The 17,191-nt window shown below is 42.0% G+C and overlaps 1 protein-coding gene and 1 pseudogene across 1 annotated transcript in view; one reads left to right on the top strand and one right to left on the bottom strand.

The window, feature by feature from the left end:
• gli3 (GLI family zinc finger 3) overlaps nt 1-17,191 on the bottom strand; it is a 148,443-nt gene that overhangs the window by 87,875 nt on the left and 43,377 nt on the right. The window contains exon 3 of the mRNA XM_088322278.1: nt 5,145-5,342. Coding sequence (XP_088178404.1) covers nt 5,145-5,342 — 198 coding nt within the window. The remainder of the gene's footprint in view (nt 1-5,144; nt 5,343-17,191) is intronic.
• On the top strand, nt 10,674-10,851 carry LOC148348311 (U2 spliceosomal RNA; annotated as a pseudogene).

Raw genomic sequence — 17,191 nt, 5'->3', positions numbered from 1 at the left:
TTTTTCCGAGCAGGCGACCGCCACTGACCTCCGTCTCAATTTAGGTTCTCAAGTCAGCTTTAGGATTAGACGTGAAGAAAATTTCATTTGACAACAAGAACCGCAAAATTATGCTTAAGAAAGACATTTGGCTGAACAAAATGTAAGTACAAGAGAAGTACGACTGGACAGAGAATCCAAACTAAACAAGAAATGAACTGGAACAGCAAAAACTAACCCTAACTCGATGCATGATCCGACACTCACGCCATCCTGGGTAGAGTGGCTGGAGAGTGCCCCCTGTTTCTAAACTGTGTCCACACTTGCTTCTTGTTATTCTTGCCCTTTATATTGGCAGACTTTGACACCAAACAGTGTTGTATCGTTGTCATGGTCACATCAGGAAACTTGGAGCTACCCAAATTTGAGGAGGTATTAATTTGGTTACATCAGGAATTTGGAGGTAGTTTCTTTTTTTCTTGCTGTACGACACTCAAATAGAAGCCAAGTTTAGAACTATAAAATACAATACTGAAGTCAGAAGCTCAAGCTTATGTACACATGCAACAAAATGAAAACAAGGGGGCGTAAGACAGGGAGAGCCACCTAAGTCAGGATTCTCTGTCAGTTTAGTCCGATCAAGTTCATCTTTGTTGCTGGATCATATGATATATTTTAGCCTCCATAATATGTCCTCGATGACCTACTGCTGTGCCGTGTCGTCATGCTCCCCACATCTAATTTTATTGTGATTTAACATGCTTTATTGCCGATAATAATGGGTCCCAAGAAAGTGAGAAAGGAAAAGTGGAAAACAGCAATAACGATCAAGTTGAAGAAGGAAAAGATCGGGAAATACAAAAATGGTGTACGACTGTCTTCTCTTTAAATGTACAGTAAATGGTTTCCTTTTTTTCTTCGATTTATCGCTGATAAATTAATCGTTATTATAAACACATTTAAACAATTATTGTTGTAAAGGTTACACGTGTTTTGATATTTGGGGTATTTCTTTTAGTATGTGGCTATTTTAAAACGTGATTGTTTGTTACTTTGTTCCTGGGTTTTGCTGGTAAACGTAATCCTTTCTGAGCACATCTGCCTTGCTTCCTGCTACCCCGTATAATAGGTACATTTCTAAAGTGGACCGTTCCAATATATCTCAAGTAGACATACCTGAACCAGATACTTTAATACAGTGATGGCTCTCACATTCCACTGGGTTACCTCAAATGGCTCCACCCATTCAGCTCATGGGTTTATGGACTTTTTGGATAAAAATTTTCAACTAATTAAGGAATAGAATTGTAATGACCATTGTGCAACTTTGTTGTGCATCAATGGTTTGTAAGTTACAGGAAATGTGCAGGACAGAGGCATCTTAATGGCTATTGTGCTACCCCTTCTTAAGGTTTCTTAACTTCCTTAATATGAGTTTTTTTTTTTAGTTTTGTAGGTTTCAGATCAGGGGATGTTGTTATGGTGGTCTGTACAGCCCTTAGAGACTTTTTGTGATTAATGGCAAACTTAATAAATGGGACTTGACTGACCACAACCCTATTGGATCAGCAAAAGACAAGCAAAAGACAATCAAAAAGAACTATACTTGAACTTTTAAAGGACTACGTCATGGGACGATGTGAGATTACGATGAAAAACAAACTTGCATTGTCTGAAGGAGGACAACTGAAAAAGTGGACAACATGAAGGAAAGTTGCCGTACAATCCAAGGACGAGCTCTTTATTTTGTGGGACGGGTCAGCAACGCGATACGGGAACAAAGTGGCCGAGCTTGCCAAGCTCCTGCTTAAGCGGCACGATTAGCACTTGCCTTAGCCAGAGATTTGCGGCGGTGAAAAGGAGAGCTTTGTCTGGCAAACGTCTTGGCAAAGGCCTTTAAGAAATTAAGAAAGAAACCCTTTTAAAGACGCTGCCGCTTGCTGGACCACTGACCGGCTAATCGGCGGGCGCGTCAAGATGCGCCATTCACGCCTGCTCGAAACAATCGAAAAGACTAACATCCTCCTCTCCTCCCTCATTAATCCGCCTTCTTTGCCGTGTTCCAGCAGATCCGCCGTCTTTGCCCGAGGAAAGCCACGATTAGCTAATGCTAACAAAAGGGGCCGCGGTGTTGCACTCAAGCGGGCGCAAAGCCCATAAGTAAACAAGGAAACGGGACAAGGAGCGCCGGGAAGACACACAGCCTTCTTTTCAGTTTTTGGCGGGAAGTTGGCGGCAGGTAAGCGGGGGCCGCAGTTGCCGTTGTCTCTTCTGTTTGCACGATACAAAAAGAAGCCCATTGAGGGTTTCTCCAGCAGCATCCACACCCGGAATGGATATGAGAGAGGCAGGTGGGACTGCTACTCAGTACAGCTTTTAAGCTGTTCAACAGAAATGTTTTTTTTTTCAATTAAGCACAGAATTCATGGGATTCCGCTACACAATTATGTTGCAAAATATTGCAGGGATTTTGTCACAAAGTTGACCCATCTGGCTTGTTTCCTCTGGAGCTATGACTTCATTAAGGAACACAACAATTTCCAAACGGCCAATCCTGTTAACGCAATATTTGAAGCAGCTCTGAATCGGACTGCTTTCAGGTTGGCCATTCTGGCTTTTTGTTTGTGTTTTTGGCTGCGTTCAATCCGGTTGGTATCATTTTGTCCAGTTAGCTCCACTTTAGCATCGGGGCAGCCGAGGGCTTTCCTGTTTTGTTTGCTCCCAGTTGACGCTCGTTGGCTGCCCACTGTGTTTTGTTTGGTCTGCTAGCCTGGTGTTAGCAACCGTTTTTACATGTTCCATAGTTTGTTTATTACCGACCGACGTTGCGTTTCTCCCTGTAACCGTTGTCGCTTTTCGTTTTCGGCTTTATGAGTTCTGAAATTCCTTCCTACACATTGGAATGTACTGCCATGATAGCCATTTCCCGGGTAATGCACAAATTTCTGCCCTACCGATCATGTGTGCCTTTGGTGATGATACATTCAAGTTGAAAGCAGTGAGTACTTACGATTTTCTTATATTTTTATTTTTTCGATTTATTTTAATTTAGTCTCATTCGACTATTTTACTGCTTTAAAATACTGTTTTCCGGCATAGCTTTAAAGCTTGTCGTGTTTTTCTGTGGTAGCTTCCTAGCATGGTGTTTGTTGACCATGGTAATAAAGTGTATGTGTCCATGCCAACCCTCGTTCAATATCATCAGTAAAAGTTTTTTTTGCAGTAATTTGAGTTTCAGTGTTGCTCGTTTTACTTGATTATACAGAAAACAAAATTGATGTCAGGACATCTGAATGTAGGATGTCTCGACGGGTTAGGATGTTTCGACAGAACACCAGTTAGCCGGGGTGCTCACTACATGTTTTTTGGTCAGCCAGCCTCGCGTTTTTCCACTATGGCTGCGGCTGCCCTTTGTTGATCAGTCCTGGTAGGTATGCCCATGTTAGCTTCTAATGTGTTATTTTTGCCAGTTCGTACTTTTTGGGCTCATCGCCCTTTGTTGTACCAATACGTATCAACCTGTCATACAATTCCTAGGCATTCTCATTCTCAGAAAGTACCAAAACTTGTCTTAAAACAATTTTAACCTCTTTGACTAATGAACATGTAAAAGAATGTGGCAACGGGCTTGCTAGGGTGCATGTGTTCCCCACACGACATCACAGCTCAGTAAGTCCAAGACGAGACAGGCTGCATGCAAAATCATGAACTATTTCCTCACATTTTGCATCATTAAGAATTTGAGAATACCCATAAAGATGGGGATTAACGGGATACATTTCCTTAATTGAAGCCTGTAAAATGATCATTGACCCACCACTGATGTGGAATCAAATGTGTTTCACGTGGAGTTTGAAGCATGGTTAAGCTAAAATTTCAAAAAGGGGGGTTCTGGTAGTCTGGGAGGGAGTTTTGCCTCTGAACCCTCCCCCGTCTTTCCAACACCTGCGCCGCGTTCTTCCACACATCATCAATCCGACTGCCGACACTAACGACTTTTGCGCCTGGTTGTTATTAGGCGCGACTAAATTGCGGACTTGGACTCTCCGACACAAGACGCGGTGCAAGCGATGATGAATCGGGTCACGCGTGTCCACTCGATTCTAACGATTGTTCTGAGAAAAGACAAAGGAAAGCATTTCAAAACAGATGAAACTGGACTGCGGACATTGGTTTTGGGTCCTTTACAGGATTCCGCGGTCCGTAGTTTTCCCACCCCTATTCTATGCAAAAAAGTTTGCATCTTTAATCTTTCTTCTTCTCCGTTTTAGTCCAATCATCCATCAAGATCTCATCTCATTCATTCCAATTCAGAGAAAATTGGAGGTCAGACATGATTTTGAGAAATGGAAAGTGTGAAGAACGTTTCTTGCGTGCATTATGGCGGACGAGGAAGCGAGGTTGTCGGGCCGGGCTAACAGCTAGGCTAAAGGCTAAACGCCTCTCCCATCCATTCTCCAACGTTCGGTCTCTGGACAATAAACTGGACCATTTAGCAACTGGAAGTGGCATCGAACCGCGAGATGACGAACTGCTGCGCTAAAATTCTGACGAAGACATGGTTAATCTTATCTATCCCGGCTGACGTTCAAAGTAACTGTGCGGGTCAGATGTATCGACATTTCGTTCTGTATACACGTGTATACGAATGACAATAAAGTAAATCTGAATCTGAATCTGAATCTGAAGACTAAAAACAAAAATATGTGATTGATGGATGTTGACCACGAAACAAGAAATTCTGAAAGAGGAACAGGACGACGTTTGCTCTTTTTTTAAGATTGCTGATTTAAAGATCATTTGAGATGATAATAAAAAACTCAACAACTGTTTTAGAGTGACCTTGCCCTACCCCGCCCCTTTCCCAGCTAGCCCCAGCAGTGGCCATTGCTCTGGCAGGTAAACCAAAAGTGGCAGAGGTGCTGAGTTGGACTGCCCGCCCCAACACAGAAAATGGAGTTGCGGCGTTCTCGTTAGTGGTTGACAGGTTAGCCTTTGGGTCATTAGCCTCATAATGACACGCTGACCAGCTTGATCCAGTCAGCAAAGGCACCCTCAGCCCCCGGTTGGGGAGGTTTGGCGGTTTGAAGTGTGAGCTGACAAGCACTTGAAAAAGCGAGCCTTGTCTTAAAAAAGGTAGATTTAAGAATGAGTATTTTTCTTACGGTAGTGTGAGTCGAGATATGAGTTGCGGGGGTCCATGGCGAAGAGCGTACCCCGGTAGGGGAGAGCGTGCTCGGGCAGAGGGGGCAGCAAGGTGGTCTCCTTCTTAGGGGGCCGCTCCTCGCTGGATGTGGTGGGCTCCTCGTTGGCCCCGCGGACGCCAACGCGTCTCTCGCGATGCCCGTACGGAACTTCGTCCTCTGAAAACACAACACCCAACTCGATTGGAAACACTTTTTTGCACACGGACACAATCAATGACAAATCAAAAATAAAAGAGGATTTGCAAGAAAAACTTTAAATTGATCTGTAGTCGACACGTGGTCACATCTTTTGTGTGTTAATGAATGTTACTATGATCTTACAATATGTACTGTATGAATAAATAGCAACCAATATATGCCAAATTAACACATAAATAAATCACATAAAACTTTTTTTTGACCGTAAGGTGCACATAAAAGTCTCAGATTTTCTTTTAAATGTGAAGCACGCCTTACCGTGCAGTGTGCCCTGTATTCTGTTATAAAGCAATGGCTGTAGATCGGTTCAGTGGCCTTAGGGTTGGGGGCCCATCCTTGAGACTGGATGGTCACAGGTTTGGAACCTTAGTCAAGTCCAGATTTAAAACATTTTTGGGTGAAATCAGATGATTTGTGCGACTGTTCACATTTTCAACTATATGTATATATGACATGTATGCCATCTCTTCTGACTTTTATGCCTTTTTCCACGTGGCTGACACCAGAAGAGGTGTGTGTCCGGAGAACAAAACCAGGGTACCCTTGCCTTGTTGCTGGAAGTTGGTGTGTGAACATAGTTTGACGCTTTACTTCACAACAAGGAGCTATAAAGAAATATATGTGCACTTGAAAGTCACCTTGTACATTTTTACCATTCCTTGTGATAAAGGTGTCAAAATGTTTATTTAAAAAAGATAAAAATAAGTTGTTGTTAGGCATTTTTACACTGCTTTGAAAAAAGAGCAAACAATGTAGATGATGACCTCTTCAGATTGGACCATTATCATATCAAAAATAGCTAGTTCTAAATATTTAAATAGATTTACAAAAATGATATTAAGAATTAGGAATTTCACTGGAAAAAAAATACAGTAAAACAAGAAACAGTGATTGGACTACATTTTGTCTGCTTGTATTTGCCCAGCCTAGTGAAAGCTGCTAGAGTGTCGAACAGGGTTTTGGGGTTATTTTCCCTTGCCCTCGTAGTGATTTTAGATCAGGGGATGTTTTGATGGTAGTCTGCGAAGCCCTTTGAGACCTTTTGTGATAATGGGCTATACAAATAAACTTGATTCGTGACATCACAAGCAATGCGTCCACTGTTTGCGGAAGTACTCGTAGATGCTAACGCCGTAGCGTATCTGGCAATTTGAAAGTTATTGTTATCGTCTTGGTGCTTTAGTTTCATGAAACAGTGTCATTTTTTCACCAGGACAATGGTGGCGCAGAAACTTTTAGCAGATTATATTATGAAATGAATAGATAGTCAACTCTTGGGCTAACGTGTCTGCCGAGACTGTTGTTCTAACTTTCGGAAAGTGAACCTTTTGATGGAGCTTTACTGAAGCTGTTCTGATCAGAAAAAGAAGATAAGAATTTGGCGGTTTTGTGTGATATAGATTACCGAAATTAAAAACATGTGGGAACCAAACTCTGTTTTGCTACTGTTTTTCTTTTAATTTTGTTTCATCCGGGGGTTTTACTCTGTAATCAATACTTGAATGAACCACCCAAAAATTTCCGTTGTATTTCTAAATGCGCAAACTTGTATGCTTGTCTGTGTTACAGTAACGCGGCTGCAGCAGAGGTCACCCGCGCCCAATAATCAGGTGCGCTTTATGTATGTGTTAAATACAGAAATAGAACCAGCTACCCAGACTGCGACTTTTAACACGATGCATCCTATGGTCATAAAAATACAGTAAATACATTACACCAATGTAATTTATTTATTTATCTATGCATTTTCTGATTTATTTTTTTCATGTCATGATTTATCCATTCTAGTATTTACTTGTCAGGTACTTTGTTGTGCATTTTGTCTTTTTTGTAATTAATTCTGTGGTGCATTTTGTCATTTTTTCTATCCTGGTATTTATTTTGTCATGTATTTGGTTGTTTATTTTGTCATTTGGTTTGTCTTGTAATTGGTAACAACAAAATGTTATTTAAATGAGAGCGTGGGTCCAACTGGCTGAGCTCACCTATTGGTTGATCGATGCATCAAACAGTCATTACTGTTCAACCAATGGGTGAAGAGTTAAGACAGTTTGACACGCGAAAATGCATGATGCAATACACAAGGAACTACACGACAAAATACTTGACAAAATACACAACCAGAACACAAGAAAAAATACACAATACGATACACAACATAATACAAAACGGAATACCTGACAAAGTACTTTACAAAATGAATATTGAAATGAATAAATGACAAATTAAATGACAAATACACAGTATAACACACGATAAAATAGACGAAAAATTTCACAACAAAACAAAAACCCAAGTAAAAGACCAAACAGATGACAAAATGAGTACATTGCATTGATGTCACATATTTAGGTATGACGTGTTTTATTGATGTGCTCATTCATTTGTATGACATATGTTTGAAGCTATGTATTCATTTCTCAATTTATTCCTACACAAGCCTGGATCTGTCCTCCATACGTAAGAGCAAATATATTTCCCTCCTTTGTTTCACTTTCCAGCAAGAAAAAAAGCCTCCGTGGCGAGCTCAAATGAATGCAAAAGCACTTCGAAACTTTCTACAATTCCGCTCTCACGTTTTTTCCCATGGAGCGAGCGAGCGAGTCAACGAGCAAAAAGTGAGAGAGAGCAGCTTCCCGAGTGCATTCCAAGCTGCCCATTAAAGAACGTCATGGCTAGTATCAAGCGCCCCCCATCTTCCCCCCTCAAATCTCCCCTCCGAGCGGGGATCTCCGGGGGGGTCTTTGAAGGGGGTTTTATAGGGGGGTTTGGGGGTCTTCCCGGCTGAAGGAGGGGATGAACGTCGAGTCGAGTTGAAGAGCTCAGCCCACAAAGACGGCCTTTGACCTTTGACCCGCAGCTGGAGGGACGGGGGATCGTGAAGTCAGTGGGCCGTTCCCACCCTCCCCCAAATTTGCTTTTGCTGTCTTTCATCCAGTAAGAACAGGGATGTGACTTGCTTCATCATAATAGAAAATAGGAAACAGAGTGGTTTTGTGCTTCTCATTTAGGGATCAGATGGACAGTGTGTATCATTTAGGGGTGAAAAAAACGTCATTCTTTTGGAAAAAACAATATGATACTTGAAATATCATATAAACATACATTTTTAAAATACTTGTGGGTAAAGATACTTGTATTTATTTGACATAACATAAGCCTCACCTAAAGAAAACTTACCAAATTGTCCACCATCTTGCTGCGACGGCAGCCAAATGGTGGCAGAGCAAAATGCCGGGGGCGGCAGTAGCTCAGGAGGTAGAGCGCTTGTCTTGGGATCAAGGGATCCCAGTTCGAATCCCGGCTCGTCCATGTTACATGTCGAAGTGTCCTTGGGTAAGACAGTGAACCCCTAATACCCCCAATAAGCAGGTTAGCGCCTTACATGGCTGCAAGGCCGCTATTGGGAAATGTGGAGCACATTGTAAAGCGCTTTCGGAAGTCATTGACTTGAAAAGCGCCATATAAATGCAGATCATTTCATTTCATTAAAAAATTTATGTATTTTGCTCAATTTGAGTCTCTATAGTTTGTATTCTTCCCCTGTGCTTCTTAGCACTCATTTTCAGTTGCACGACACAATACAGCAACTTCTACTCTAGTGGTTAAATAATACAGACGCTCCCTTTGAATTACGTATGTAAATGTGGCCTCCGAGAAGATTTTGTACTGTACACCAGGAATTGTTGTATTTTTTTTTCACAGTAGGTTAGATTTCCTTGTACTTAAACATATTTTTTTGCATTACTTGCTTTATATTGTGCAGTGGAGGGTATTCATGTTTTCTAGTTATACAGTATTTGTATTTTCGTTACATAAATGTTTTGCTTTGACTCGCTTGGCTTTTGTTGTGAGACAGCTGTAATAGAAATATTTCTATTAAATTTGTATACTGTAAAAGTTTGCAATGTAGTTATTAATGGAAATGAAGCATTTTAGTGCTTAGAGTTGTCGTGCTGTGTTTATCTTAATTAGAACTACCGTAAATTCCGGACCATAAGCCGCTACTTTTTTCCCGAATGTTCAATCTGCGACTTATTCAGTGATGCGGCCAATTTATGTATTTTTTCTGACAGCCGCCAGCGGCGCTCGAGTACAAAAGGTAAGATTTAGACCGGTGGAATATAAATCATATTGTTGGGATATGATATAATGAAATTGTGTGTTTAATTGCTGTTAAAAAAATAGTTAAAACGTCATATAACAAAATTGTGAACATGCTTAATTGCTGTTAAGATTGTCGAGAAAAATTGTTCAAACCTCACATTGTTTATTTGATGTTACTAGTGTCAATAAAATTGTTCAAACCAAAAAAAAACAAAAAATATGCGAGTGTGTTGCTAGCGTGTTTTTGAATAAAGGAGCGTAGGACGACGTCTATATGACAAAGTCTCTTTCCCATACTGGGGAAGACGACTTTAATGGCGTCAATTGTAAGGAGGAAGATGAGCACGGTTTACCATGATTTTTACAAATACCGTATTTTTTTTTAACAGACCCGTTTCCTTGTGTTGCGAGCGTGTTCCTAGTAGCGTTTTGCTACCCTTCACAGACACGGTTTGGGAAGAAAGTTATAATATTATTATTAAAGCTTTGAAACTCTCTCGGTGTACCGTCTTTCTCTGTAAATATGTGTAACCATGTATAATATGTATTTGGAACTGTATATTTTTGTAATGTATTTATTTTAGAGACTTATTCTGATATGTTTTCCACGGGCGAATCAAAAAGAAGGGGCAAATGCAACGGGGGCTGATGGGAAGTGGAGTAAAGGTGAGACGTGTTTGTGGACGCAGCGGACAATAGTGGATATATATTTTTCTCACCCTTACTTTTGGAAATATACATTTTTTTTCCCTTGGATTATTTTCAACGGGACCCGGACTCTGCAGGTCTGCGTCATATCTTAAGTACCGGTATCATTTTACGATCGATTTGCCGGCTACTGTTTTTGGACTGTGTACTTCTCGGCCTGATAAAAAAAGCCGTACCGCAATTATGTAAGTCAGAGATGGAATATGAGCTTGCTCTGTCCACTCCACGCATCGGCCCGGTATTGCAGTACCTCCGGGAACGGTGCATTCGCAATGATCGCAGCAAGGCTTTAGGGCTAGGACCTTAGCTTGGCCTTTTGGCTGAGAGTAAGTGTCCCGGCTCCTAGGCTTTGTAGCGTATTATGAACTGACCGATAACGGATAATGGATAATGAATAACGAAGATAGATCAATAACCCTTAAAAACCCCCTATTGACTGGAGGTCCAGGGGTTAAGATTTAGCACCTAACGGCATCTGCTTCACGGCCAGAAACTTCTGGCCGTGATAGCAAGGCTTTGATGCTGGGTCCTTAGCTTGGCCTTGAAGTCACTATCTTTGATTTTTGCATTTCGGAGATGGAATATGAGCTTGCTCTGTCCACTCCACGCATCGGCCCGGTATTGCAGTACCTCCGGGAACGGTGCATTCGCAATGATCGCAGCAAGGCTTTAGGGCTAGGACCTTAGCTTGGCCTTTTGGCTGAGAGTAAGTGTCCCGGCTCCTAGGCTTTGTAGCATATTATGAACTGACCGATAACGGATAATGGATAATGAATAACGAAGATATATCAATAACCCTTAAAAACCCCAAAACCCCTATTGGCTGAGATCAAGTGTCTCGGCCCGTGGCTTTGTAGTAAATTATGAATTGGCCGATAATGGATAATGGATAACGAATATAGAACAATAACCCTTACAACCATTTTAAGATCTGATCATGCCAAACGGCTTTTAAACTGTTTTTATTTGAAAAATGTAGACAAAAAGGTGATTTGGAAAAAACGCTTTGCAGCCGTTTATATTTGTTAGCCGCTTTTGAACTGCAATCGTCAAAAAAATAAAAGTGGCGGATGTGCACGACAGCAGACAATTTTCTGATTTTGCAAAACGTCGCTTGCGGGTCGAATATTCTCCACGGCCCTGATCGGCGTCTGAAGCCGATTCCCCAAATCCCTTTATGTTAATATTGCGCTTTGCAAGAGGCGGCCCTATTAATCCAGCTTTGGAGCGCATAAACGCCATTCTTCCCTTAATAAGATCACGGCTGCCGGATGGGATTCAATTCTTGCGTGCCGAGTGAGGCTGTCATTTGTCGCCGATGATGAGAGCGCTTGTGCCGTGCCACCAATTTTTCCGAGAAGAGCGGCTCTTCATGGCCTTCGAGCGGGCCTCGTTCTGATATCAAGCAGAAAAAATATTTCATTTTTTAACCAGCCTCAGTTGCAAAGTATGGCAGGGCTCTTTATATCTATCCGTGCAAAATGCAGAAAATGATTTCTTCGGGTCTGCTTTGCCCTTTAAAAAAAGGCTTCAGTTTGAGAATCGCATGATTTACAATTGATTCACAGTCTTCTTTCAGAGTTTTACGAGAAAGGACGCTTTTCACAATTGCTTTGGAATTTTCCCTTCTTCACTCCCTTCAATCGCTTTGGATTTCAACAAACTTAAATTTTGACAAAAATGGAAATTCTCCGGAGCAAGGAAAGCAGACGACATGGACTTGAAAAAATACAGGAGAAAATGCTTATTTGTATCAGGTTTTACACATTGTATTGTTGTTCTTTTGGGGATGGGTCTCTTATACGACTTTCCCTCTTTGTTTTCAGGTCATTTGTCATTTTGTGACGTGATGTTTGTCGCAACATGATTGAAAAATAGAATAAACAAGAAAAACACCCAAAAAATAATATTTAATGATTAATATACCACAATGCAAAATATGTCAACCTTTTGTCTACTTCTTTTTTTTTCCCTTAAAGGGACATTGTGTATTATCTAGCGCCCTCTAATGGTAAAAAACTTCATAAAAAAAACAATATTGATTTGAATAATAAGGAAAGAATACATGAACTATCACACAAATGTGCATATTTTCAAATACTTGTAGGTGGAATTTGAATTTATTTCACAAAAAAAGGAGGTTCACTTTGGTGCCCATCTTGTTGCAATGGGTAACCCCGTAAATTGTGTAAAAAAAAATGTTTAAGGTTTTCTTTTTGCCGGAAAAGACACATTATTAAGTCATTTATATTTTTATTACTATATATATTATTTTATTTTTGTTTTTTCACACAAATTTATATAATTTGGGTGCAATGTACGGAAAAAAGAATCACTATCATCTTTGCATTGCGTTTCCGTTTGGACTCTACTTTGAGCAGGCCTTTTCTTAGTTTTACCATTTCAATGCTACACTAGCGAATATAAAAAAAAATAAAAACCTGCAGGGATAAGCGATGAGGGAAGACGTCACACTCTAACCCCATTACACCCTTTACTTGGACCTGATGTGTTCCGCACCAAACAGCTCTGCTTTAAATAAAATAAATTAAAACATAAGGGCTCTTTGAACTTAAATTGACATTGTTACCCTTCAAATTTTAAAGAACACCTCAAACAACACAGCCCACCCTAAAAAATATGTATTTTAATCATAAGAGGTGTGAAATAACACAGAGTATCCCTTTAAAGGGGAAACAACAAATAAAAATTATTCCCTTGATTTTTTTTTCTCAAAGATCTTTCCAGCAAAGATGCCGAGCCAGTGAGGAAAAAAAAATAATCGGCCCGTGAGGTCGAGCAAATAATGGCAGCCGTTACCATGACGAGCCCGGGCAGGGGGTTCGGGGTTGGTCCCGGGGGGGTTCATCAATGTCCCATCTGAAACCTTCAGGGTCTTCGATTAATGCGCCCACAAACGTTGCTGATGCTTAAGCAAACACTGGCCGCCACAAAGGCCCAATTGACTCCTGACCCAGACCGAAGCCCCAGGCAAAAAAAAAAAGCAGGAGGAGGAGGATCTTTACACTTCCAGTTTCTGAAAAACTTTTGCTCTCCAGTTGTTTTTATCGGCCAAATTTTCCCTCGGTGGCCACATCCAGGCCTTCGTCAGTAAATAAATAAATAAAGAGTGAGAGAGCGAGCATGATCCGTGGCGTTCCCTCTCTGGTGATTGAATTTCTTAACATCTTTTCAAAAAAAGCGCTTAAATGCCTCCAGGCCAGAGGAAGAAACAAGCTAATGGCGGCTAGGGAGCGCAGAACAAATTTCAGAGGCCTTCCTTGCGTTCGCTTTCTGCCTTTGGTTGCGGCTTGAAAGCGCCTTTCAAGTCTTCAAAGTCTTCCTTCCTTGTCACGCCGCCATCTGAAAAGCAGGTAATTGTGCCGGCTGCCGTCCGGATCACAGCCCGGGCACGCCTTTGCTGCTCCCTGGCGCCCTCCTCGCTCTCCCCTGGACCCTTTTAGCGCCCTTGAAGCCGCTGCCACCGAATTCGGAAACAATTCTGGTCGGAACTCAAGTTTGTACATCAAATGGCCGCTATGGGAGTGCCAAGCCTGATCTGGCAAAGGAAGTGGGGCCCTGACGCTTGACTTATGCATGCTTGAAGTAGATCTGCAATGATTAGTCGACGTTGTCTACAAAATTGATAATAGAAACACTTGACTATTATCTCCAGACACGTTTTTCCAATATAAACTCTGCTCAGAGTTGCCCATGCACAGTACAGTCTCTGTGCTAACATACAGAAATGCCGACATCAACATCAAGCACCAAGTCTTGTAAAGTTTGGGAGCATTTTAACATTTTATCCTGAAAAAAAGACTACTTGCAATGTTAGGAAATCAGACTTTGCGTATCATGGCCGTAGGTAAGTGACGCACAAACATTTAAAAAGAACAGTCTGACAGTTTAAGGAAATGGAGTCCGACTTGCCTCGGTAAGAATCAAGTAACGTTAGAGCCAATATGGCTTTGGTGACATGCATTATACATTTTATTTGTGTATATTTGGTTATGGAAAAAAAGGACTTGAGCTTTATGCCAGACTGTGCCTGACAAACATATTTGGAATTAAATGCATGCTATCCAAAGAACAAACGTCAGTTGTTGAAAACTGGTTGTATTGAAATGTTGAAATGTATTACGTGCTTTTGTTACAGAGATTTGCGGCAGATCGTTAAATGTAGCTCACAAAATGCTCGTTATATTTTTTTTACTTACTGCTTAACACTGCTGCTAATGAGCCTATTTTGGGTTTACAGCGATAAAAAATGTTGACTTGATTTTAATTTATTGTTTATTTGCTTGTCACTAAAATGGACAGAGGCTTATTTATGGAATTTTATCTCTTCAGAGTGGAGAGTGATTTCATGCTGGTCACCATGTTTTTGGTTAGAGTAGCATGAAAATGGTCATAGTAAGACAAGGTCTGTTTCAATTATAGTCCAAATACAAACCCAAACCACCCAAAAAGTTGAAAAAAATAAGTATTTATTTGAGCGCTTTTAAGAAATGTGCATACTTGCATGCGTCACTTGACCTTAGCTAGAAGATGGCGTCAGCAATTGGAAAATTTCCAAATTTCAGATAGAACATGTTTTTAAAAAATCAATATTTATCCAACTATTCAGCTAATTCAAGTCAGGTCACATTCACATGTGTAGCCCTTAATAACCAAAAGTCTCAAATGACTGCACAGGTCACAATGACAACATCCCTTGATCGGAAATGTGCATGTGGGCGAGCGAAAACCTCAAAAACTCTGCATGAGAAAAATAAGAAACCTAGATCGTTTAATAACCTGTGACGAGTCGACTATTAAAATAGTTGTTAGTTGCAGCCCTAGCTTGAAGATCCCCTTGTTGCCTAATTCAGAAACAATTCCTGTCGGGACTTAAGTTTGTACTGGAAATGGGCGCGATGGGAGCACCGAGCCCGATTTGGCAAAGGAAGTGGCGCCCGACGCTTGACTTTTGCGTGCTTGAAGATGCGATTTGAGGTTAAGAAAGTGGTTGAGGTTAATAAAAGAGGGCTGCACCTAATCCACTTGGCAGCATCGGATTTGCCCTGCGGCCTCTATTCCTGTCAGTCTCCAGAGCCTGGACCACGTGCACTTTTCAGGGGTGCACAAAAGAGAAAAAAGGGGGAAAAAAGGAAAAGTAACCCCCCTCCCCATTCAAGTGTTCCCCAACCCCCAGCCAGCATCTTTTGTGCAGGCCAACATCACAAGAAGTGTTGTTGTACCTCTGAGCCGTAGAGGAGAGAATGTGCGCTTTGGCTGCAACGCTGAGAGTCGTGGAGCCAAAAATCCGACGCTAGCTAGCTTGCAACGGCTTCAAAGCGGCTCTCCTCCTGCGCAATAATCTCCCCCTCGCTCCTCTTTTTCTTCCTCCTTGTCTTTCTCTTGCAAATGGAGACTCCCCCAATTAACAATGAGCTAAAAGGAGGTGGATGAGGGGCAACATTCCGGCAGCTGGCTGCACTTTAATAAGCACACCTCCGCAAGCCGCTTAAGATTTTCTACCTGAATGGAAGAAGCCGCGTTGGTGAGTTGCCCGTTTGGGAAAACCGCCTGAGAAATTTGGCCTAACCCGACAACGACTAAGATATGAGGGGCTGCCTTGTTGCTCCCTCCAGGGTGACTGTTTGCCTGTCACTTACAACCGGTTAAGCATAGCTCAGCTCAGAAGGTGTAAACTTTTCAACAACAGAAAATAGGAAAAAAAAATTTGGGTGGAGAAAAACCTTAAAAAATACATCTCAATCTAATGCAAACTACGTATAAATATCAATTTGTCTGTGTGTGTGTTTGTATTTGATTTATAGGCTCCGAAACGGCTGTACAGATATTCATGAAAATGTACACAGTTGCACTTTAGGCCTCTATGAGTGTGATAAGCTAGGTTTAGTGTCAAGGCACCCCCATTAAATACCCAAAACAAAATCTATTGACATCTGCTTGTCTGGTGTCCTTTCATGGTTCTCTAACGGCCTATGGTGGCTAAATTGGATACAGCATCTTTCGACCGCTGAACACTCCAAGCAGCCCAAACCAATCTTCTATTAGAAGCAACAATGGTCTCTTATGCACATGTTTCAACAAACAACGGCCCACAATGCTCAGCCATTCGGCCAGTTGAAATAAAGTCAAATGTTTGGAGAATGTTTTGTAACTATAACAATATTTATGAAATGGTTAAGTACATTTTTGGTAAAAAAGGTGGTCATTCACCGTAACAATGCCTAAAAATCTTGGAGGTGTTTCCATGGCCCAAGTAATAGAAATCAAAAGCTTAGCTGAAGCAGCATTCCACTGTGGGGAGGTGGGGCAGGGAAGGGCCCGGTGTAGGGGCTGGGGAGGTCCCAAGGTCCCATCGCTGGTTAGCAGTCGGCTGCCCATCTCGCATGCCACAAACGCTCGCTCTAATATTCATCCCGGCAAATTCAACAACTCCCACGTCTCAATTTGGCGGCTTGCGAGCCCTGCAACGGAACCCTCCCCCCCCGACGCTCTCGCTCTGCCGCTGGGGGTCTTTTGGGACCCCTGAGCTTCCTCACCCCCTCTCTACCACCCCCAGGAACTCAAGCTCTGCCAGTCCCGAACCCCGGAGGGAGGTTTCGGGGGAAAATCAAAGCCTGGCCGACTTCTTCAATCCCGCCAGGCGGCGAAAATCAGCCTCACAGCGGGACGTGTCATGCCAAGAACTAAGACCAGGCCCCCCTCCTCCTTGGCCCCTGACAAGGGTCCTGGAAACCCCACCGGCACGTCATCAGGGCCACATTGTGATGCCGCAATGAGCGGGGGGCTCCCAAGAACCCCACTAAAAAGGCAGTGCTTTCCTTTGACGAAGGATCGTTACGAGCTTTTAAGACTTTTGACGGCGAGCAAACGATAAAGCGAGCGAGAAAACGAACGCACCTCCATCTCGGTTCAGAATCAAACGCCACATTTGATGGCGGCTTCAAAGTCGGAGATTCCATTAGGCGCTTTTG

Source organism: Urocampus carinirostris, chromosome 18, assembly GCF_059441175.1.
Source record: "Urocampus carinirostris isolate Australia breed hairy pipefish chromosome 18, RoL_Ucar_1.0, whole genome shotgun sequence".
Lineage (NCBI taxonomy): Eukaryota > Metazoa > Chordata > Actinopteri > Syngnathiformes > Syngnathidae > Urocampus > Urocampus carinirostris.
The sequence above is the reverse complement of the archived record's forward strand: the minus strand, read 5'-3'. Positions and strand labels throughout refer to the sequence as shown.